The 25,268-nt window shown below is 42.3% G+C and overlaps 1 protein-coding gene across 1 annotated transcript; it reads left to right on the top strand.

The window, feature by feature from the left end:
• The first annotated feature begins 81 nt into the window (after positions 1 to 81).
• On the top strand, positions 82 to 21,770 carry aimp1a (aminoacyl tRNA synthetase complex interacting multifunctional protein 1a). Its single transcript, XM_072677087.1, has 7 exons — positions 82 to 154; positions 5,109 to 5,242; positions 5,425 to 5,538; positions 9,780 to 9,944; positions 13,509 to 13,714; positions 17,232 to 17,400; positions 21,455 to 21,770. Coding segments are annotated over exons 1-7 (957 nt in total). The 5' UTR covers positions 82 to 152; the 3' UTR covers positions 21,622 to 21,770.
• Positions 21,771 to 25,268: the final 3,498 nt, after the last annotated feature.

The following is a 25,268-nucleotide window of genomic DNA, read 5'->3' as shown; positions in this document are numbered from 1 at the left end:
TTATAATATAATATAATATAATATAATATAATATAATATAATAAAAGTCCAAAGGACAATCTTCGCTACGCTGCAGCCGCGTCATCACTCGGCGACAACCCTGTGCGGTCTCTGCTGTGCGCGTGTTCGCTGTCCGGTTCTGACCGACTTTAATGTGAGTGGATCTGTATGAGTGTGTGTTAGTGTGTGTGTTAGTGTGTGTGTTAGTGTGTGTGTTTAATATGAGTATGTCTCGCTCAGTGTTCGCGGGTATATTAGAGTAAGTGTGGATGTGCGCGTGTTGATCGAGGTGTCTGTCTGTCTGTCTTACTGTCAGTCTGCCTGTCTGTCTGTCTGTCTGTCTGCCTGCCTGTCTGTCTGATTTCTCTAAATCACCTCTGTTCTTTTTCTGAGAGGTTTTCATGTGTCCTTCATGTTCAGAGGCTTTCTAATAAATCTCAGGAGGATCTCTGTCCTGCAGCGATGGGACAGGAAGGTGTCAGGTTTCACTTTCACTTGTTTTTAGAAACAGACAGACCCAGTCAGGAATGTGGGAGTGTTTCCACAGTTCTCTATAGAGCACAGCCCTGGGTGATGATGATGATGATGATGATGATGTTGTTTATTATTATTATTATTATTATTATTATTATTATAGTGAGATGTTCAGTGCAGGATATTAAGCTGATTCTCCAGGACCAGCCTGCAGGTGAAGAAACCTGTGCCGTGTGTCTCTCTGTTCTCTACCTGGATGAGTAGAGACCCTTTAAACACAGAAACCCAGGCTGGTCTGGTCTGACAGGACCTCGGCTCACGCGCTTTACTGAACAATTCAGCCGAGTTACAAAAGATACTGTCAAATAGATACCCGCTACTGTCAAAGTCTGAGTCTGGCCCTTCTACAGTGTTGAGTAGTTTAGGCCTGTGCAGTCGGTACCAGCAGGATCTCTCATCTATTTGGATAAAGATTGTCCTTATAACCTTAATTACGCTCTCTGTCAGATTGTCATCAGATTAAAACTGGTTTAGGAGGTTGTTGTAATGGTTTATTCACCATGTTACTGTATAAGCTGCAGTATCCTGAACCGTTGATAGTAACAGTGTCCCTCAAGCTTTCTTATTACAGTGGTATTACAGGGGCAGTGGTGGCTCAGCGGTTAGAGCGCCGGGATATTGATAACAGGGTTGTGGGTTCGATTCCCGGGCTCTGCAAGCTGCCACTGTTGGGCCCTTGAGCAAGGCCCTTTACCCTCTCTGCTCCCCGGGCGCTGGAGTTGGCTGCCCACCGCTCTGGGTGTGTGTGTGTGTACTCACTGCCCCTAACACATGTGTGTGTGAGTGTGTGTTCACTACCAGATGGGTTAAATGCGGAGGACACATTTCGCTGTACAGTGTACAGTGACAAATACGTGCACCTTTACAAACAACTCTCTGTGATCAAAACTAGACCTGGCGGTGCATAGGGAAGGGGGCCGGGCTCCTGCTCTGCACTAGTAGTTCTCAATCCTGACTCTGGAGGACCCCCTGCCCTGTACATTTTGGTGGTTGTTTGCTCTCACACATTACCTTCAACTCAGGAAGGGCTTGTGAATTAGCTGATTAGCTGGTTTGTGGGTGTTTTGAGCAGCGTGAACAGAAAATGTGCAGGGCAGAGGGTCTCCAGGGCCTCCAGGTCTGGGGTTGGGAACCACTGCTTTAAACAGACCCACTCTAAAATTACTAGTCTATAAATGGCAATCAAGCTGAATTTGACTGCAGGGAGAACTGCACCCTCTTCATTTTGTGTGCCAAGAAGACATGTTTGTCTACTGTTTGTGGTAGCAGGGAGGTTCTGGCCTTGTCCAAAAATGTGCTTGGACTGGATCAACGTGGTTGTAATGGTCTTGTTTTTCACCATCAAATAAGAATACTTGTTTTAGTGACTTGTCGTGGCACTGTGGGGCGCAAGGTTCACGGACGTGGTCTTGTTAAGATTTATGCCTAAATGTATCCAAACAGCAGAGCTCTTTCGCCTTTCTCTCACTGCCACTAACCTGAACTCAAGCATGGTGTGAATAGGTACAGCGGAGCTGAGGTGGTGTGTATGTCCACATTTTAACCGTGCAAAAAAGTTTTAATTATTGTACAAAATTGTGCTTTGAAAGTGTATTTTGCAGATTTTCGCCAATTAACGTAAAATAATAAATAATATTAAATAATTTATTTGTTTTATTTAATGTTTGCTAATTAACAGTAAAGAGAATAAATATGAACACCTTATGCAGAAATTCTGTTTTTTAATGAACTAAAATTAGGGCTGGCCCGGTTACTGATTTTTGACCCCTCGGCACTGATTGGTAGCGAATATTCGAAGCTCCAGTGTTTTGTTGTTTTTTTGGGTTTTTTTTTTTGTGTGTGTGCTTTTTTTGCCTTTTTTTAAATAAATACATTAAAAAGGTTAAAATAATATATAAAGCACAAAAAATAAAATAACCTGCAGGGAATAGAAGGAAGTGACAACATTTAAAAAGAAGAAAAAAGAAAAGCAAAACCTTATGTAGAAACAAAACACGTTAACCTTCTTTATTTAATTATTTAATAAAATTGCAATAGCTTCAGAAATGACAGAGAAGCTTAAACAATTGCTAAACAAAGGAAAAGAATTGTAAGAAATGTAATAATGGAACAGGAGTAGCAGCTATAATAGCAGCGGTGCGTGCTCTGTGTTGAGGTTGAGGAGATTACTACTGTAAGAAGTAAAACTCTGTAAAACTCTGTTTCACACTGTTATGGTTATGCTCCTAGTTAGTTAGAGGGAGGGGGGGCGCAATGAGGTCACCAATCAGTCGACTATTAAATTAGTTGCCCACTTCAACTGTGAGATTAATGAAAGGTTAGAGACCAAGCTGAGTCTTAAAATGCACAGTACCAGGCCCTCCAGTGCCCCAGAGCTTGGCACCCCTACTGTAAAGCTTCTGTCACCGCTTCTGCCTGTTAAAAACTCTGAAAATCTGCCCTTTGTGCTAATAAAACTGATGATTCACTTGATGTGAGGAAATTATCTTCAAAAGTTCACCCTCAGCATTGTTGAGTGTCATAAATCTGGACCTTCCCCACTAGTTTGATGGTATATTTGACTGTAAAACACCCAGATCCCCAGTGCCAGCTGTGGACCATACTGTTTTCATTTGGCTTGGCAGGCGAGTGTTTCATCCCGTGCCTTCGCCGCTGTGACTTAAACACTCACAGCAGTTTGAAAGAGTGACATGTTCAGTTGCGCCTTGATGAGTGTTCACACGATACCACCAAGTTGGTGGTAAGAGAAAAGCCTTTTGCAGATCTGAAACCTCACACGGTGCCCGCAGTCCGCAAAGATGCCCTCGTTCGTACACGCCAGTGGCTTCCATCCCTCAAAGAACTCCGGAGGGAAAATATGGAAAACCACTTAAATTCTTTTCCTTCAAATAGCTTCACAGTGGTCCTGTTGGCACTCCATGGTTGACAGTAATTGTAATTGTAATGAACCTCGTTTTATTATTAAAACCATATTCGGTGCAAGCTGTTGCATTTGCATCAGCCTCAAAGGGCTTTCAGCATTATCTCCAGGGCCTAAGAAAACGGCTGTATTGGAAATGTCGTTTTTCACGCAGCAGTTGTTTCTTCTTCCATCCAAACCCAGCATTAGCTTTACCCACATGCACACTCTTGGTCCAGTAACTGGGAGTGTGACAGCTACTGTCTGCCAGATTAGCACAAGCTGTTCAGGCTCCTTTACTCCATGAGTTGCACTTTAGCGAAATGCAGCTTTGGCTCTCAGCGTCTTCAAAGGACAGCATGGCTTTTTCTCAGACCTCGCCTGCCAAAGAGCCGCACATGTCTTGCTTACAGGTTGGCTGTGACTCCAGCCCGGGTCAAAGTAATGTTGCGACTGTCCTGCTGGTTGTAATGGGATGAGATGACCCCTGCAGGACTTCACAGTGGAGCAAAGAGGTTTGCGGCTTTTGGAGCTCTGCAGCGCAAGGCACCGGCACAACCCCTGAGGCCTGTTTTCAGGGGTTATGCAAATGAAAACAGCGCTATCATGACGCTCATAAATTCTTCCACCACAGGCCCGGTTAAATCGATGCAAGGGCTCCAAAGAACAAGAGACTTTGATCCGTGATATTATCAACTCCAGCTTTTTTGTGTTTCTAATTTCCTCATCCGAGCGATTTTTGTTTTCATCCATCGCCAGCTGTTGTTTTCCAGCACCACCCTGTACTATGTGTTAAGCCATTTTGTTCTTCTTTCCTGTGCCTTGTTACGATCCCCCCCCCGATTGCCTTTTCAGGAGATGAGTTGTAGCAAAATCTGTCATGTCTGCATTGTTGCTAAGAGCGGATGATGGGATTTGACTAGCAGCTTTTGTGGTGGAGCAGTGCTGTATTGTTCCTCGGGCCCTTTGAAGCCAAGAAGAGTATTGTAACCTCACATAGATCAGTGCTGGTGTGCAGGCAGCCTAGCCGGGCCTACGGTTTAAATATTTCTGCTTAGAAGAAAGTGAGGACAAGAGAACGCAATAAGATAGACAGCTTATTTCATTTAAATGTCATATGGTTTGCTTTCCCTCCTCCTCCGTCATTTGAGAGTTTGGTTTGACCAACCTGACCTGGAACTTGTCAAGCCAGTTGAGGTTTTCACAAGCAGCTGGTGTTCAGAACCTTCTCTTCTCAGGCCAAAGGCCTTGAAGTGTGACTATAAATGGGATCAGCTGCTTTAATCATTCATATTTAGCATATAACAATGGTTGGTTATCCTTGGAGATTCAAGGTGTATGTGTGCGTGTGTGTTATTTAGAGAGGAGCTGGTCCAGTGTTTGGACAGCTGCAGAGTGCAGGTCATTTAGTTTGAAAGCCTCTCCATGGCTTAGGTGATGGGGACAAAACGGTGAGCCTGGCAACATAAGTCTAAATGTCAAGTTGGAGACCAGGGCTATCTTTGCCAAAACGCCACAGATTTGCATCACAGGTTCTCTATGCTTGAATCACGACATATTTCCAAACACGGATAGAGTGTCTTCCAGGGTCTGTTGAGTTTGCCTTTAAAGACGTCTTTACAAGTGACTAAGAGTTTCCGCTGAGTTTGATCTTCGCTGTTGGCTTGTTTTTCAGGTTCCTGGCGCGCTCCTTCATCAAGATGTCAGGCCACACACCCGCACTTGCGAGGCTGGAACAGAGGGCAGCAGAGGCTGACCAGATCATTGAATACCTCAAGCAGCAGGTCCAGCTGCTGAAAGAGAAAGCCAGTGAGTTGGGGTGGGGGCTGGGGTCTAGCCTCCTGAGCTATTGATTAAAACACTATGCAAGGTCCAAGGTTACATCAGAGCTAGATCACCCTGGCAGCTTGAGGTTAAATTCACACATTTGCATCCCTCTCATGGTCACTGATGTCCAATGAACACGTCTGTGTTGTCTTTTTCACATGAAGTTGTGCAGACGAGTGTTAGAGAAGAAAAGAAGCTGATGGTGGAGAATGCCAAGCTGAAGAAGGATATTGAGGATCTGAAGAAACAACTGCTCGAGAAGGAAAGAAGGAGAGGAGGTAAAGTATGGCCAAGTGCACCTCTCATATTTGCTCATATTTGTGGGTCTTGCCTCCACAAACACACATGGCAGGTGAGGGCCACAGCAGACTAAAAGGCAGACACTGTGTGCTTCGCCATCAGCAGCCGGAGTCTAGAAGAGCACAGTCAGCCATGCTCTCTCTGGGTGGGTAGATGGCACTCTCTTTCCTCATCACTCCCATTGTGATGCTGGCTGGCACATGATGTATCAGAGCTGGGGATCTGGTGCTTTCCTCCGAGTTTGTTAGCTTCCAAGTGATGCTGCGTTGGCAGCAGTTTGAACAGAGGCGGTGGCAGACTTCACATTTATCGGAGGTGTCGTGATTGTCCTCACCTTTCCAGCGTAGGGAGCATTGTAAGTGATTGGGGAAATTAAGGAGGGCAGGGTAGCTAAAGCTCAGCTAAATTGGAGAGGGAGAGGGAGAGGAAAAACACACACATGGGAGGTTAATTGGCCATGCTGAATTGCACTAGTGTGAGTGCATGGTTGTCTGTGGTACCCCATGTACTCTATATAAGATATAAATGAATGATTTAAAATTTAAATACCTAAATAAACAGTTTTCCCTTTATATTTGGTCAGTTATGACATGTTTCAGCATTTTGTGCATTAAGCTCTGATGGCTTCTTTGTTACCTTCAGTAACCTGTCAGATCGTGAACATCAGCCATCATTAGACTGGAGAGTCATTTGTACAGCAATAATACTGTACATCTGGACTTCTGACTCTGAGTCAGATCACAGGTCTGCAATCAGCTTTTGTCAGCTTTTTTTTTTTTTTTTTTTTTTTTCCCTTGTCCCTTGTTAATCCAAGCTCAGCCCTACAACAATTAGTCACAAAGCTAATGACTTTAATCATGAGGGGAAAAAAACACTGACATGGCGTTTTGTTGTTGATGATGTGTAATTTACTTAAAGCAAACACTCGGTCTGTATTGTGACATGCAGCAGGTGTGGAAGGGATAGTAGAGGAAGAGGGTAATTAAGGATACCGGACAATATTGTGCCGTAAACCAAGTGTATTTTCCATTACATTAGACAAGAGAAACCATGCAGACAAATTTAGCAACCTGAAGAGCTACTAGTTTACCAACCTAAAGCTAAATGAAAGACATTTTGCATAAATACAATAAATCCTAGCAAAATATACATATGCAAGGCCCACCCATATACCTGCTGTATTTACCAAGGGGCTCCTGATGTTGTACTATGTAATGGTATGCCCAGGCTAAACTGCATGTTTCCCAAGGCCTAAAGCTACAGACTCAGCAAAGTCAAGTTCTGTAATGGCTAAGGCAGTAGTCTTCAACATACAAACCATCTTAGAAATGTATGTAAAATACGTCTAGCAGGAAGCATAGCACAGTCTGAAATATATAAGTGGTATGTGGCAGCCATCCTGACATCTCATCTTGACGTCAGTCCCTCCAGTTGGTCAACCAGGTTGAACTGATTCCACCAGTGAGAAGGAAGATGTGAAGGAACTGCTACAAACAATACATACTTACCAAGGCAAACAAACATATGATATTGATGGTCATTCTAACAAATTGCAATTATAATTTGATGCACTTTACTTAAATCAAAAGATTATGTAACATCCAAGGTGAGAATGGCGTCTCTGTCGTCATCATTCCAGGCCTGAGTCCTGCTACTACACTATGATGCTTTGGTGGCGGCCTCTTGCCAGAACTGTGAAAAATGTAAAATCTTGTAAGATTACTGTACCGCCTCAGTCCAGATGCCGGTTCTGGATCTCTCAGCTTGTCAGCAAATGCCTATGTACAGCTGTCCATGAGGTGGACATACCGGAGCTCATACCGCAATTTATAGACACAGCAGTCGTGTAAAATTAATTACTCTCCCCAACTCTAGGGGGAGCCAAGAAGTGAAAGAAAAAGATCACATATTGCTGCTTCAAATGTGATTATTTACAAATTCAAGCTACATGTTATCAACATTTCTGCTGATCTGCCAATTCTGATACAAATACCAATATGCCATCTCTGATAGGAGGTGATATGGGAATTGTCGCAGTGCAGTTCTATAAAAGAAGAAGCACTGCTGTCTCAGAAGGCACAATAGAGTTAGCTTAGTTGACTAATCAAATAACAGCAAATAGGGTAAAGAAATAATGATTTGCAGCCCTACTTTCATATGCTGTGGGAATTGTGGCTGTGGAGAATTCCCTGAAGTGAGCGTGTTAATGGAGGTGGATGGCTGGTTTGTGTGACTGCCCCACCGAGACACTGGGGTTCTACTACTCTGCCATGCATTAGCGTACAAGTAAGAGCAGCCTTCCCATCATTAACACTTAAGTAATGCTTTCCAGAGCACTGAGGTGGGAAATGTGCAGGATTAGTACAAATAGGCAATTTAGCCTTCTTCAAAAGGCTTCACTGTTCCCTGTTATTTTTGGACATGGAGAGCATCTAAATAATGCAGGATTATGCTTTTCCATTTGTCCTGTTATGGTGTTTATGTTTTACATTTTTTTCCACCGCTTAATGCGAGCATAAGAGCCTAATCAGAGATCAAGTGGAAACTTTAAATGGCGCTGTGATCAGGCGTCGTGCCATGCTCTTTATTCTTCATTTCTAAGAAAGCAGGCGAGCTGAGTCACTGGAGAGAACCGCAAGCACTGCCTCTCTGCACTTTGCAGAGCCTGATTCGAAAGGCCTTCAGCAAATGCCTGGTTAACACATATTGGGAACACAAGCCTATTGTTAACGTACATAAACACAGAATTATCGTAATTAACAAAGAATACAGCCTGCCCTGCATCAGCCGTGTTTAGCATTCTCAGGAAGTCCTGACCCGTGCAATGCAATCAGACTGTTGCCCAACAGTGGACTCTCAGGGTTTGGCCTATCTGTCTGGGATGACAGGATTGTTTTCCCCTTTTTTTTTTTTTTTTGCCCTGTTCACATGGGCCCACTTTTCCTGTTGAATTCATTTGGATTAGGGGCCAATCCTCCGTTAGAGTATATAAATAATCTCTCAGTGTGTCATTTAGCTGACTTATGCTGCTGAATTCCATTAAGCGTACAACAAAGATCCATCAAGTTACGTTTCCCTAATTCTTTGCTGAAGCGCTGGCACGGGACCTGATGTGAGGTCTTGTGGTTTGGCGAAGTAATTAACTGTAGGATGTGACTAGAGTCCAAGAGGAGCTGGTGTTCATTATCCTGACTACCCTTACGCACCTTCCCAATGTCTTTCCTTTCCGGTCAGGGGTGGATTTAATGTGTCCTACTACAGGGGTCTGTAGCATGCATGCTAATGAAATCTCAATCACAGAGAAACATAAAAAAAACACAACTGAATATAAAGGGTGTAAAGCAGCATAATCCCCTGTTAGCAGACTTCCATAAAGAGCCAGTACAGTCAATTTTCATCTGAACAGTATTAGAAGATGGAGGTGATATAACTAAACACATAAAAACTGAAGAAATTACAGATATTTAGAAATTACAAATATTTGTTCACTCCACATTTATTACTACTTAAAATGGCTAGAATTAGAATTAGTTGCAGCACATCAGCCGCAGATGATTACAACATGGGTAGAGAGGTTTTTGGAAGAGCCTGTTTTCTTTAAACCTCATTTACATGTAGTCTGGTTTGCTGTTGATAGTTGAGGCGATGGCTAGATGGCCACAAAAGAGGTTGTAGATGTGTAGGAGTCTGGAAAAGGAATTTAATTAGAGATCAGCAACTCCTCTCCACTAATTTGCTACTGGAAGCCTTTTAAAACAGCTTCCGACATGGCCAGGTCAGCCCGCCCTAGCAAGCTCAGCCCAAAAGCAGACTGCAAGATACGTTAGAAATTCTTCAACTGTGGGAAGAGCTACATGTAGATCCAGTGATGACATTTAGTTTTGTTGATGATAAAGTACAGCATCTACCATCTGAAAGTGACCAAACAAGTTTCATTTTAGTGGAAGGTGTGGAGGTGGAAACCCTTGTCGCAAAACGAAAGTGGAAGTCCATTGACCGTTAAGAAGGTTTCTCTTTCTCCTGTAATTCTCCTGTAGTTTCCCTGACTGCTATATAAAATATATTCAGTAATGGATGTGATTTGTGCCCTTAGCAGTTATGGCTAAATGGTAGGTAGACGCTTCAGTCTAGACTCTCTCTATAATGCCCGTTTTCCCATGTAAGCCCATAGAAGTTCTCTGCGGTTTAAATAAGTGTGTATGTGTGTTTTTATGTACAGTGAGAGAAGTGGTCATGCCCTCGGCGGACTCCTCTGTCCAGTGTACATCAAAGCCCTCTGTGCCACAGCCATCAGCACCTGCAGCTCCTGCTCCAACACCCGCTACTAAAGGTGCTCCACCTAGCAACAACGAGGCCAAGAAGAAAGTGAAAGCAGAGAAAAAAGGTGAGGTTTTGATGCCTATTTTTACGTTAGTCGATGTTAGTTAATCTCGCCACGATTTAGACAAATTGCATTATAATGTGATTGTGTTATAATTGTGTTCACTTAGAAAAACTATTTTTTTAAAGGGTCCATATCATGAAAGTGCATTCCCCTCATTTTACTTAAATAAAGAGGTTTGAAGTAATACGTACATGTACTTAAAGTTTCAGTCTGGCAAAAATAGCCAGTTCTAAAATTACTGTTTCTCTGAAATCACCAGAACCAACTCGTTAACATCTCCATCGTCCACCTTTGTTGGATAAAGCTGTTAACAATGCATTGATACAATAGGTTAGGTAGAGTTTGTGTCAATCCTGATATTTAAAAGCGATTTTATGAGTAATTAATAAAATACTAAGACTAAGTGTGTGTATCTCTAAATATTCACAGTTTGACAAATTAGAAAGATTTCCTTCCTTGGGTTCAGCGCTACAGCAGCTCTTCTGCTTTTGATAGCTGAATCAGTCTGTACTGGACTACTTTTGGTATTCCAGTCCTGTAACTAATTTGCCAAGGGTGGTGTCTGTTGGCATGCATGTAATTACATGGGCATGCAGCTTTGCAGCTCTTTTGTACTCCTCGGAGAGTGTTTATCTGTACTCCTGAAAGTACTGGTGGCCCTACTAGGGCAGCCTTGACCTTGAGCAGAAGGTCACAACAGCAGCAGGAACAATGGTTTCTTTTCCCTTAGCACGTATCACTGAGGTTCCCATGATTAAGGCACCCAACACCCAAATGCTGCCTGGGCATTGAGGTGGCTGCCCATCGCTGTTCTAATGATCTTAGATCATCCACATTGCAGTTCTCAGGAGTTCTTTTTAAATGCGACACAATACAGGACAGCCAATCAGAACAGAGCTCATTTATTTTATATGCCCAGTAACAGAAACCACCTGATTAGTTCTAAGGGATGGACAATAGTCGTATAAAAATCGGTTCTAATTATCTTTTATATAAAAGTTGATGTCAGCAAAAAAATATGAAATACAAAAAATATGTAGGGTATAAAATTACCTATCTGATTCAACCCCTCCTCCCTGCATTGTTGTTTGTATTTGCCATAACAGAATGCATACACTCTAATAAACACACTTAAATCTTTACTGAGTGACAGCAGTGTAAGCCGGAGGTGTTGACAAAAAGCAGAGACCGCAAGCAAACTTCAGCCGATGGATTGTGTCTTGTTGACACTTCTCAGCAGGGGGAAACAAGTTAAAGCCGGAGCAATTTTTTTTACAGATGTGTCATGTGCTCAAGATGGTGTTGATTTTATTTTTTTTTATTATTATTTTTTTTTTTTTCCTCATTGTAAAACTGCAGCTGTCGGAATTAATCAGCAGACCTCTGTGCCCGGCTGTTTATTAAGAATATTATTCTCAACATAAATCTCAGTGATTCTTCCAACTCAGGATCCGTCTGCTTAGATGACCCATCTGCTCAGGTGATCCACTTATAAGGGTTTATTTATGATGGGCTAGTTTTGCTGAAAAATGACCTGCTAGATGGTGTTTCTGTGTCTAAGTGAGTTTGTGTTCCTGGTGCTAAAAACTGTGCTATAAATATCAAATATGTGGCAGTTTTATCTGCGCTGATCTAGATGATGTTTGATTAAACGTGAAATTCTGGCTCAAACCTGTGAAAAACACTGCAGGCATCCATCACTCAGCACAAGAGACACGTTACTACTGATTGGTCCGTCAGCCATCAAACCAACATTACACACCAACTGAGTCTCATTTAATTACAGATAAGAACTACAGAAAAAGGGCCAGGGGAAATGTGACTTTTTTTCTGTATTCCATCGCAACCACCTGGCAGCACCCTAACATCCCCCTGGAATACCATAGCATGCAACTATTAACACCAGAGCAACCCACCTTACAACTACCTAGCAATCATATATCAGCCACCAGGATACCATAGCAACTGCTTAGCAAACACTTCGTAACATCCTAAGGAAGCACTAGGCACCTACATAGCAAAGACCTAAAATACCTGCGTAACCACCCTAGCACCCACTTAGCAATGCCTTAGCAACCACCTGGGACACCTGAGCAACCACCTGAAATACCACCGTGACACCCTGGCAGCCACCAGAGTACCATAGTTACCACCTACCACCAGTTCTACTCTAGCGACCACTTAGTAACAGCCTAGCAACTGTCTGTATTTGGGAATTCTGCTTTTATATATTTAAATATAAAATATATTTAATATTTTATTACGTCCTTGTCTAATGCGACACACTTGGAGGAAAGTGTCTGGTCCTCTGCTCTCCTGCCCCAGCTAACAGACGCCAGTGCTGACCAACATCGCTTATAAGCGATGAGGGGAGAGAGTGCCATCTACCCACCCGGAGAGAGCGCAGCCAGTTGTGCTCTTTCGAACTCTGGCCACTGATGGCAAGGCGGCATGGCTCTGGATTCAAACTTGGGGCCTCCGGGGCCATAGTGGTAGTGTATTAGATCGTTGAACCACCCTGTAGTTTAATCTCCTTTTAAAACGGACAAATAAAAAAATAAACATTTGCTTTAATGAAACTAGTAACAGTTAAGTACTGCAGAAACTATTCTAAAGGCCGGGTGGATTCATTATCCTAATTATTCTAATTATAAGAAACTATTTAAAATAAAGTGAAATGGGTTGGACTTCTACTTTAATTAATCTAATTACAGATAAATACTTAAGACAATAATGAAAACCAATAAAAGTGAGGGAGGGAACATTTGAAGTAGTTTTTACTTTTACGGTCGTACTGCTTTTGCTGCAGATGTGTGTCCTCATCTCGAAATAACTCTCCTGCTTTTAACTTTGTGTAGTAATCTGCTAAAAGTTAACGTTTTCAAGACTTGAAAGTGGATTGAAGACTTGAAGGCTGCTTTTTGAGTTTATCGTCCCCCGGCATGAGCGTCTGGAGCCGGTGGAAAAGTAATGTCCTATTTTGGAATGCCTGGAGTGATTAGAGCGAAATGCCATGCGGTGGCTGTTGTTGGTAGATTTGCTTTTGCTCTGGGAGTGAGACGACTTGGGATCAGAACAGAGACGATGGGGCCTGCATAGTTTCCATGTGTGAAGCGTGGAACGTATCGCGAGGGAACAGCGCTAAAAATAAGGCTCCACTGGGTTAAAGTACTGTGGAAAGTAAAAGCCCGGTTCCCCCTGGTGGGCACCGGAGTAAAATCTAGAATGACATGCTAGAATGTGGTGGTCCTGATGGTAAATTTGGCACCTAAATGATTGAGCTGAGGCCCAGAATCTTCCCCCAAAGAATCTTGGTGTTAAGATCTTCTCAACAGATACGAGAGTGGTCTGTGTGATGCTCGCTTGACAGTTTAAGAATTGTCTCTGTGCTAAGATGCTTCATTTTTAGAGAAGTTATAATCAATAGAGATAATGGCGTTAGGTCTGAACATACTTATTGTCAGTTGCTGTTGTTGCCACCAGATTCAATGTTTGCATCAGTTCTTAACTCCTTTTATAAGTTGCTCAGTGTTTAAAGCAGCTTGTCCCTCTCTGTACCCACAGGAGAGAAGCAGGAGAAGAAGGGTGCAGCTCCTCCTCAAGAGGACGCCAAGGTGGACGTTTCCCGGCTGGATCTGCGGGTTGGACGCATCATCTCAGCCGAGAAGCACCCAGACGCAGACGCCCTCTATGTGGAGCAGGTGGATGTGGGTGAAGCAGCACCACGCACGGTGGTCAGCGGCCTGGTCAAACACGTCCCGCTGGAGCAGGTACTGACCCCGCCCTGGGCATTCTACTGACCCAGCACTGAAAAGGTGTTAATGTGCTTCGCCGTTTGGGTGAACTGAACGGCAGAATATTAAAAGTCCTTAGTGGTGATAAACGATGCTGTGGCTGGTCATCTAGGTTGCCTGTGCTGCTATAGACGGTTCTTGCCTTCTTTTCTTGAAATTATTGTTAGCAATTATTTCTGATTTTTACCAGATAGAGTTGCTGTCCTGTCGACACGATCAGAAATAAAGAGTTGACCTGATTGGCTAGGGTTTAGCTTTTTGGTGCTTTTTTAGAACGGTCTCTTTCCATGGCTGCTGGCTGTGCTCCTCCAAAAGGTTCTTTTCCTGGCTGTGGCCTGTGCTCCTCTGCATGCCACGGCACTTTACTAGCTATGACCTTGATATCCGCTCTGATATAGAAAAAGGCAATGGCTACTTCGGCAGAATGGATTGTTGTTGTTTTATTATATATATTTGCAGCCTTTTCTAATTTATTTTCCCATTAAGAAATACTGTTAATAATTATAAATTAAGTTAAAATATATTAAGCTCCCCAGACTCTTGATGGGCTGTGTGTAGAACACAGCCAAAAAAAGTACAGCCAGCCCAGCGTCCATAGGCATTTGTTGATTTAGGACTTAGACACACAGTTAAACACTGTTATATTGCTCATAGAGCCACATCTAGCTGCCTCATTGCCTCGCTGTCTGGCTGAACTCTAGTGATCATGCACTTTGAGAAGAAAGCTCTGCAAAGTTTAACTTTAATCAAGTCTTTTTTTTTTTTTTTTCTGCACAAAGCCATGACTCAAGATGGTTTTATTTGCAGATGTTTACTTTGGAGTAAGTCATGAAATTGCTGTGCACAGCAATATATCATCGCTACAGGAGTTGTTTGTTTTTCAGAAAAATTAATGTTTTGTTGCGGGAGTTTTGGGTGCTAAACGTCAGAGCAGGTCGAGGGGGGGATATTTTAGTTTTATTAGACCTAATAAATCCTGTGTTCCGCCGTGGTCTACGCTCTTATTCCACAAAGCTCTCACTAAACCGGTTCATGTTTCGCTTTCCAGCGCCTCTAATTTACGATTCGTTTAAGAGACTAGCACAGTTACTGTACTATTGACATATGTTTGTAAGAACAGAGAATTCAGCCTGTCCTGACATGGCACGTCTGCAGCACACCATCTACATTTGTTTATGCTGCATTTACTATAGACTGAATTCCTACATTTATAAGCAAAGCTTAGGAGGCGAGCCTGGCTCAGAGCCCTAATCACTGGGAATGTCCTTGACTCGTGTTACAAAACATACAGAAACTGTTCAGGCTGTAAGTAACTGTAAACCTTCCCTGTCTTGCAAACTCACATGGCATAACATCAACATATGTCAGTACAAAGCTTGATCAATACTGTTAGTTATACCCTGCAACACCAATCCTATCCAACTGGATTTGATGATAAATTAAACATTAGCTTGCAAGCTAGCTTATCTGATACCTGACAAAATGTGGTCAACTGAAAGCTTGTCGTACCCGGAAACACATCTTATCTGAACATAAACTAACATGAGTAAAGCTATATTTCTTTATAATTTCTATTAAAAAGTGATTCATGATTGTTTACCTTGGTCAGGAATTTGCAGGAAGCGTTGGCAAAATTGCGAAATCACCAGTTCGATCCTTGCTGATGACACGCCCGTCTTTGGCCAGGGGTTCCAGAGAGCACAGTTGTCCACACTCTCTGGTTAGGTAGAATGGCCCTCCCTCTCCCTCAGTGTGACAGCGGTAGCATTCTCCTCCAGCCTTGTTGCTTTAGCAGCGGTCAACCTTCATTTGACTAAGAAGAGCAGTGGTAACATTGTGTGATATGGGAGGTTTAACTACTGACTGAAAATTGGAAATGACTACTAAAAAAGGTAAAAGTTTTGATTACATAAATGCATAAGTAAACATGTAGCGTATTGTCCAAATGCTACTGATCATTACACTGTGACCACAACATAACTTTCTTGTTTATTAAATAATCTTTATTTCAGAAGTAAGAAATGATGAATGGAAATGCGGAATTCATTTTGTTAGCTTGCAGGTTTAGTGTTACCCATGCCTGATCACAAAGTGTTCTGCTACTCTGCTCTGCCCATTCCTTCTCCAAACATCAGGGCAGAGTTTCCTAAAAGTGCTGTAGAACAAACATTATTCCAAGATGGCAGAGCTGGAATTACCTAAAGTGCTCTCTCTAATTTCTGGGACAGTTTTAACATTTACCATCCTGTTGAGAAACTGTATCCTGAAGATGAACATCAAAGTAAAAAAAAAATAAATTCCTAGGGCTTCTCATTGCAGTAATGAAGTGCTTGCCTGAGTTGGAAAGAATCGACCGTTCTTAAACAACGCAATCTGAATTTGAGGTCGGCGCAAAACTGCTGTTTTCCATGTCCTTAAAAAGTAGTCATTGTGTAATTATAATGCGATTGAAGGTTAGCTTTAGCTTGGAAGGAGTTGAAAGGCCTGCCCATCTATATATAGAGTGTAAATTAGCTTTTCTATCTTTTTTTTAGAATGTTTTAGAAAGACAGAATGAGATTTCAGATGCCTGTTAAAGCTTTATTTCAGGGTTCATTCGGTTTTTCAAAACCAGCTTAATTTGAATAGTAATTGTTAAAAACTGATGTCGCAAAACATATTTACAGAAATTGTAAATAACGAACCAAATTAAAGTAAGAAACACATGGAACCCCATGTGGCCAAGACAAAGGCACCAGTGGCAAGAAAAAAAACTCCCTGAGGAACCTTGGGAGGAACTTAATTAATAAGACCAGAATTTTGCTTTGGAGAGGAATGGGGTGAATGAAAGTAAGGGATTTGAAACGTGGGCCCATGTCAGAACATTTCATAAATTTAAACAAATTATAAATTTCTTGGTTGTGTGCCTTCATTAATTCAGAATTTTGCTCCTGGGCTCCCTCTACAGTCTGGAAGTGTAAATTTGAAATACTCCTAAAGAACAAGCTGGACAAGCTGAGCGATCCAGAACCATCACAAAAAGTGATAGAAGCATATGGGCTGACACAGTAGAGCAGGGTGGGAAACTTCAGTCCTGAAGGGCTGGATTCCTGCACAGTTTTGTGGTTTTTCTGCTCAAGCACACCTGAATCGACTCTGATTTTAATTACCAGGTTTAGTCTGTGTGTTAGAGCAGGAAATCAGCAAACTGTGCTGGACTCCAGCCCTCAGTTCCTCAATTTTAAGATTTGACACTAATATGACTCCAGTTAAGCAGCGTTACAGTTTGCGTGAAGTTGCATAGTTCAGTTAGCAGCATGCTGAATCTAAAGTGGCCAAGACCAAGACACTGTTCTCCTTATTATAGTCAGTGGGGCATCACAATCATCGTATAAATTCATAATAACAAGTTGCGTAATGTTGCTTTAACAGAAAAGAATGTGTGGGACTTTTCTTGAATAACCAGAATAATCCAGGTGATACTTTGATAAATCTGTCAGTGTTGTGTCCACAGATGCAAAATCGCATGGCAGTACTGCTGTGTAATCTGAAGCCAGCAAAGATGAGGGGTGTGGTGTCCCAAGCGATGGTCATGTGCGCCAGCTCCCCAGACAAGGTGGAAATCTTGGACCCACCCAGTGGGGCAGCGCCAGGAGACCGGGTCACCTTCCAGGGCTTTCCAGGTAAAACACCAACAGCAAAACCGTGCCACACTCCATCTACACTTAATGCCTGTGGACCAGGGTTCATCTTTCCAGTCCTGAAGGACCAGTGTCCAGCGGAACTTGTTGATTCAAGCACACCTCCTAGACCTGGCAATTAACAGACAGTGTGTTTGAGCAAGGAAATGCTGAAGAAGGCTGGAATGATTCGTCAACAAAGTTGATTAGTTGATGAGAAAGCAGGAGGAAAGTGCAGAAGGCATAAGGGCTTGTTAAGTTGATACATTAATTAATTATAGACAAGGCACATCAGCCTTGCTGATGAAAGGTGGGCTTATCCAAACACTTCAGTACTCACTGTCAGGACATGTACTGAAGACCCTCTTAATTTCGGACTCATTCACACGTTTCATCCCTCATTGAAATCTCATCAGTGTGACGTAAATGACTAATTCACTGCCTAAACAAAGTGTGAGAGTCCCACTATCCTGTTACCACTGAACATCGAGCACATCAAGAAAGGAGTAAATTGCCCAGACAAACGAGCACGGTTTGACGTTTTTCCTTACCGGCAAAACTTACCACAGAAATAAAGGGATTAAAATGGGAATTCCTAGACCAAGAACAACACTGACTGCGCTCCTCGCACCTTTGATGGGGAGTAATCACAAAGTCCATTTTGTTTACTCAGGAACTTCATGTACACTGTTTATTGGTAGGGCTAAATTGCCTGTGGCTGCTAATTGGGTGACAGCCTAATCAGGGAGATAGGACAGTGTGTATCCAGCCGTGGCCTGAGGGGAAAGGGTGGCTAGATATGCACAGCATACGGTCCCTTTGCCTTTCCGACTCTGAGTCAACATAGAATGCATACGTTTTATTGCTAAAACAAACGGCCAGCCTCAGGCAGAGAGTGCTTTTGAAATTAGTCTTGGCTAAGAAAAGGCTGCTCCACCTTTGTTAGCATAGTCCTGCTGCTTTCCTCGAACAGTTTTCCAAAACAAAACGGCAAAAAGTAAGGTGGTTTCCCCCCCAGGGGTTGATTAAATGCACAATAACTAAACAGGGAGTTTTCCAGGGAGTTGCTTATGCCTGGAGCAGGACTCCATCCCGTGGTCTCCACCAGGCCCTTGTCACTTCAGCTGGGCTTTCATCTCCCTGCCTTTCCCCCTTCATGGCTCTTCTTCCAGCTGTTGCTTTATGGCATATCTTGAGCCAGCCAAACAGCAAAGCTCGTTTTTATGACTGGGATGGAATCGGCACTCAGGTCTGTCCAAAGTGAGGCGGTGCGAGTAGTCTTCGTCACCTCTCCCCATCTGCTCCACGGACCGCAGGGTCGTTAAACAAGTAGACAACGAGAGCTGGCCCCATCAGCAGGATGTTTACTGTGAAAAGTAATGGACAACAGTGTTTGTCTCATTCTCCGCTTTCTTCCTTGTTCTCTGTTTTTACGAGGTGTCATGTCAGATTTTTGGATGGGAACAAAAGCCAGGGCCCATCCGTGAGATTAGGGAGACAGATTGAGAAGAGAATGTGCTGAATGTGCAAAGAGCATGAACTCAGTGGCTGCTGTCCGGAGTTGAACGTGAGAACCTTTTCTGTCCAAGATCATCTTCAGGGTCCTTTCCCTACATCTTTTAAACCTCAACGCAAAGCCCAGAGGATATTTTATAAAAGTAATAAACAAAAAAAAAAAAAAAAAAGTAAATACACCAGCTAAACCAGTGATCATCTCGAGGCTGCCTTCAGTGAGTGCTATCGTAACATGAGGTTCATGCTGAACTTGCACAGCATTGTTGTTGGAACTGGAATTTACTACATGTTACTTCACCACTTACTGGCTGGTGCCTGGTGGCATGTTACGAATCAAAAGGCATGTCTAAGCTACCCATCAAAACAGTGTGCGCCTCTGTAAATGCTGCTGCTCCGTTTTACAGCTCTTAGGGTTTCCATTGAAGTTGGGTAACAAGCAAAGAAATGCCTTCTGATAGAATTTAGTTTTACGTCAGTGTGACGTGAAAAGCGGTTGTTTTTAACTAAGGTCTACATCCTGTGCATTAAAATAAATAGATAAATAAATAAATTGTAGTGTGCAGGTACATTTTAATATACGTCATGGTACGTTCATGAAAACATGAGGACACTCCATGAAAACCCTTTTTGGACATGTGCACATTTGTCCCTAATATTTTAACAATATTTAGTAAATATTTATGTAAATAATACTAATAATAGTAGAAGTAATATTACTAAACACATACAACCGAAGAAATGTCTTTACATTTCCTTAGGTGTACAGATGTAATTAATACACGTTTGTAAAATGTAATTAATAAAAATGCAGGTTTATTGTAAGGACAATATTAGGGCATTTTTACGTTTATTACTACTTAAAATGGCTAGAATTAGAATTGCAATTACCTGAATGCATCAGCATGGGGGGCCTTCAGACACAAGGTTGTAGATGCAGATGAGTCTGAGAAGGGGGTTAAAAGGGTCTGAAAACTAGGGTTGTGATATATCCACTTTTTTCCATACCATCATACCACCTCAAAATATTATGACCGTATACAGTGTTACCGGAGGTAGGGGTAGCGCAGGTGATTTTAGGTTTATGTGGCTTCCATTTGTTCTCATCCTGCGTTATTGTACTACTGAAAAACGACCAAATACAAAGTTCAGTTTGCTCACAGAGTCACAGACTAAGTGAACACAGTGCACACATTTAAATAGGTCATCCAATAAATGTTAAACTGTCAGTCTTACAACAGCTACAATTGTTAAACTGCTGTGAATCAGGAGAGAGAAGCTGGTTAGTCTTAGTTAGCAGGTTAACTGTCTGCTCACCACAGGACAAATTCAGGTCTGGCTGACTGAGACCCAGAGAATGACCCGCACCAAGCAGCTGCTGTTGAAAGGACAGAACGCTGAAATTGAAAGCTTTCTTTCCCTGTGATGTCTGTTCTGTAGCCCACTCACTAAGCTAGTCTTTGCTTTGCTAGATCGGCTAGCTACAGACACACCATGTGTCAGACAGCTCGGTGCACCTGCTGTTGACTAACCGACACAAGTTTTGACAATAATAACCTGTGTCCGAGAGAGCAGTTTCAAGCGACTGCCGTTGTTGTGGCAGGGTCTGCCTCGTTTGGACTCATAGCCGGCCATCGAGGCTTAGACATGTAAGCTAACAGGCTAAACACTACAGCACAGGTTGTGTTCCAGCTAACTGAAGCTTAAATCGAACATGTTTATGGGATAAAGCCTCAGATCTGAGAGCACAACGTCGAGTGAATGATCTTAGGGGTGTTTTCATGCACATTTAGCAGACTGGTTCTTCCAGGTTTACTTGCTTTCCCTTTCATTCAAACTAGTCGCTAAACTCACAACAACGCAAAGCTCCGCCACCCTGTAACCTTCTTAAATGCACATGAATGAATGAGCTGTTTTGGCTGTGTACAAGATAGACACAGAACAGAAATTTGACACATCAGACTCATAATTTTGAAATACCGTCTTACAATTTTGAGATTTAGTTGTCATTTTTAAATAGTATGGTTATACTGCCCAAATTCCATTGTCCACAGAATAATTAAAAAGTGAAGAACACTTAAAAGAACTGTCAATGTGGCCAGGTCAGGCAGTCCTGGCAAGTTCAGCCCAAGAGCAGACCATAAGATGTTGTCACGGCACTAAAAGACATTTTTGTGTTTAGTTATATTACCTCCATCTCTCAATGTTGCTAAAATGTCCCTGTCCATATGGGTAAATAGATCTTCATGGGATGTTTTTTTCATTACTGTATACATTGTGTTCTTCAACTTCATGGATTTGGATTTTGTATTTCATTCCTTCAATGTTCCCTCACTCCAATACCCATCATACCTACACTGGCGGTCCACCCTAATGCACTCAAGAAATCTTTGATTCAGCAGCCCATAAAAACATCTCATAGGAATTGTACTGAAGAGATAACAAAAGATACACTTTTCATTTTGGATAGAGTGACACATTGACTCATTTCAACTGTTGTTCTACGAAGAGGATCATGCTTGTGTCTTTCTGCTGTCTGATCCAGGTGAGCCTGACAAGGAGCTAAACCCCAAGAAGAAGGTGTGGGAGCAGGTGCAGCCCGATCTGCGTACCGATGGCCAGTGTGTGGCCACCTACAAGGGGGCTGCCTTTGAGGTAGATGGAAAAGGAGTCTGCAAAGCTCAGACCATGAGCAACAGTGGTATCAAATAAAGCACCTGAGCAATTACTGGCTCCAGTCTGCCAGAGGAATTTGACCAAGGCTTGGTGAATTTAACCAGGACTGAGTCTGTGACCCCTGTAGATCTTTCTAATGGCACTGATGAAGGAGAAAATGATAATAAAGCTTTTGAACATTGTTATACCAGAGTAGAGTTTTATCTCTTTAATGGAAACGAAGATTGTACTGGTAACAATAAAGGGGTTGACTGATTTTCCTTGAGTTTCAGTGCATCTTCTCAAAGTCCTTATGAAGACTATATGGGTTCATTTTCTCCATCCTAAGCTTCGAACACTTTAGTGTCCTTTTGAGAAGAACATGGTGGAGTTTTCCCTCAGGAAGTGTCGCTCCCTGCTGAACATTCTAAGATGACGGATTTATATTTCCTTACAAACCCGATTACGTCAACAGTAATTAAGGCCATGATTTTAGCTCGACATCTGTAGCTGCGTTGTGCTGAGTTGAACATGGCTGGTGTCTTGTTTTGATACAAATTATGGCCTTTTAGCGGAGGCCTGTTACAGTTTTATAACCATCGCTTCATTAGACCTGACCTAGTTTGGACACCGTCCACCTCAGGAGACCACCAATGTTTTTTTCCCCTCAGAAGATAAACAGTGTTGCCCTTGTAATATCAAGGATCACATTCATATTCTGCTCAGTCTCCACTGTGAAATACTCTCTGTTCGATAAATAGCCCTCTTTGTAATACATTTTTCAATAGTTGATTTTAGGAGGCAGCTTTTCATCATAAAAACAATAAAGCAACACATGCTTTAGTGTAGCTGGTCATTAATTCGTGGTGGGTTGGGCCCACCTCACCAAGAGTTAGTGGGTCAACTAACAGGGGAATAAAACACTTCGCTGTGACTCAGCATTACTTCTGAGAATATAACCTAAAGGGAACCCTTAAACACTTAAAGTGAATTGTTGCAGAGTTGCAAAATATCTGATTTCCATAATAAATCAATGTAGTTTCTAGTTACAGACTTTCCATTATGAATGTTTGGCTTCAAATTCACATTTTCCTTGACGTTCGGAAACCCTGCAGCCTTAGCCAGCATGTTCTTGATGTTCTTTAGTAAACCTATAAGTGTACTGAGACAGCGCTAGACTCCAGGCAGCTTTGCAGACGAATGTCTGGATGTGGCGGCGATGAGCCATAAGTGAGCGGTAATTGGGGGCGAGTGATTGCCAGCCTCGTGCCGAGTTCTAGCCACCAAACAAGCACTGTGATTAGGGAAGATTAAAAAGTCATCTCCACGTGTCATGCTTGGACACATCTTCGTCTGTCTTCTAGTGTCTTCCAAACCCTGAAATGAAGCCTAGTCTAGCTAAAAGGCTTCTCTGACTTGTAACTATTGTTCAGCCTTTTCTTTTATTGTGGCAATATAGAACCATTTTCTTTGTCTTTAAAGAACGATATGCAACAGTTAGAGCCATAGAGAATATGTATATAGAAGAAAAAAAAGATAGATAGATGGATTTTTATACATGGCTTTTCTCCCCCATCTCTAGGGACCATTATATTTGAAACATTATATGCGCACTTGGACAAAAGTATTGGGATGCCTGTTCATTCCTTATTTCCTCCCAAATCAAGCTTGTTTAGAGCGTATTCTGCTTTTGTTGGCGTAAGTGTCTCTACTGTTCAGGGAAGGCTTTCTACCAGTTTCTGGGTTAGGGTTTTTTGTGAGGATTTGATTGCATTCAGTGACAAAAGCATTAGTCAGGTCAGGATGTTGGATGATCACTACCCCATCTCATCCAAAAAGTATTGGATGGTGCACCTTCGTTCCAGCAGTTCCACTGCTACACAGCTCAATCCTGAGGGCTCATGCCTGGCATTTGGGGCCAATAGGTTCCTGTTTATCTGATCCAGGGAGTCCTATTCTATTGGTAGTACTTCTCTACAGAGACTAGACAAGTTGTCATCAGCAGCCGGAGCACGATAGGGCACAATTGGCCTTGCAGTTTCCGAGTGGGTCTATGGCTCTCTCTCTTTCTCCAAACCACTTCAATGTGATGCTGTTCGGCACAGGTGGGTACCCGGCCTCTTCTTCCAAGCACCCGAGTTGTGCCAATAGAAGCCAAAGAAACCATTGGAGGGCAAAAAAACAAGAAAAAGAAAGTGAGAGGTAGCTTACCAAAACCAACTGTTTGGAACATTATCAGGAGGAAGGAGAACTGGTGAAATTGGTAACCATAAAGAGACTGGTAGACCATGAAAGACCTCCACAGCTGATGACCAAAGAATTGCCACCATAATGAAAAAGAGCAAAAACCTGACTAACAGATCAGAAATGCTCTTCAGGAGCTGGATGTGAATTTGTCAGTGACCGCTGTCCACAGAAGACTTCAAACACAGAGGCTGCAAGACGCTACTGCAGGATGCAAATCACTGGTTAGCCACAAAACAAGATGGCCAAGTTACCTAAAACATCTGGAGAGTTCTGGAGAAAGGTCTTGTGCCCAAAATAGCCGATGCTCTCACCAGAACATGGTGTGAATATTTAGGGCCAAGGCTTACATGGCATCCACGGGTACTGGCTCCTCAATGATGTAGCTGCTGATTATGAGGTGTATAGATCTCATATTGACAGAACAATGCCTCACAAATTACACAGTGCTTTATCCTACAATTTCTGTAAAGCTTCATGCTTAACTGTCCAACACAGTATTTGAATAATATATATTGAATAATATCTCTATAGATTATTATAGTTATACCATGAAATGTTTAGTCAACAGAACAAAATACCCTCTAAACACTTGTAGTTGTGGTCGTAGCTCAACCAATATCACATCGAGTAGTTCAAGTGTTGCTGGGGAGACATACAGTAGCGACAGTTCAATTTGAACAATATATAGTCTACAAGAACAGATCAAGCTCAGCGAGTACTGAAGTGTTTAGAGCACAATTTTCGCTTGATTGCAATGTCAGTGCAGCATCATTCAAAATTGGGTATGTTTTGGTTTTGCGGCCTGGAGCGCTTGAGGAATGTGTGGGGGGAGTGTATACCATGTCACTGTGATGAATGTGTTTTCAAACTGTAACCCATCTTCCACATCATCCAGGAATCAAGTGTTTCACTTAATGTGTTGATTACTCTGGGGAGAGGTTAGTTTTCCTACATGTGGTTCTTCAGGTAATGCCTGCAGCTTCTTCTGTGGCTTCCCAAAAATACCTATTAACCACTTTTTGCCTCGCTGGTGGCTGAGGTACCTAACAGTTTGCTAATGGAAAATACTTGAAGAATCTGTTCCCCCTAGTTAATAAATGACTTTCTTGAACATGAAAGGTATTCATTCATTAAATGTTTGTATTGTATTTAAAAAAAAAAAAAATAATAAATGTAGTGGTTTGGTGTTGCATGACTTGGAAAATGGTTCCGACAGAATACAACAGAGGTTTTTAAGACCTCAAAAAGTGTGAGTGACAATAATGACCGCTTATTGATTTACAGTTTGTCTCTGATCTAAAACCTGCAACACATTTTCTGGGCCTTAATGTGGTTGAATGTTGTGACAACCTTGAAGGATAGTATTTTCCATATCGCTTTTAAACTAAGGCAAACACGGCTTTTGTTTTGAATTCCTATTTCGCAGTGACATTGAAATAATTAGCTGACAAAACAGA

The sequence above is a fragment of the Salminus brasiliensis genome, chromosome 4 (genome assembly GCF_030463535.1).
Source record: "Salminus brasiliensis chromosome 4, fSalBra1.hap2, whole genome shotgun sequence".
In the NCBI taxonomy this organism is placed as follows: domain Eukaryota; kingdom Metazoa; phylum Chordata; class Actinopteri; order Characiformes; family Bryconidae; genus Salminus; species Salminus brasiliensis.
Note: the sequence above shows the minus strand (reverse complement) of the source record. Positions and strands in the feature narration are given on the sequence as shown.

Bases quoted from the DNA above. Each gene is read 5' to 3' on its own strand.
- aimp1a (XM_072677087.1), top strand. The intron at 5,243-5,424 runs GTGAGTTGGGGT...TTTCACATGAAG, and splicing joins GCTGCTGAAAGAGAAAGCCA to TTGTGCAGACGAGTGTTAGA. The intron at 9,945-13,508 runs GTGAGGTTTTGA...CTGTACCCACAG, and splicing joins AGTGAAAGCAGAGAAAAAAG to GAGAGAAGCAGGAGAAGAAG.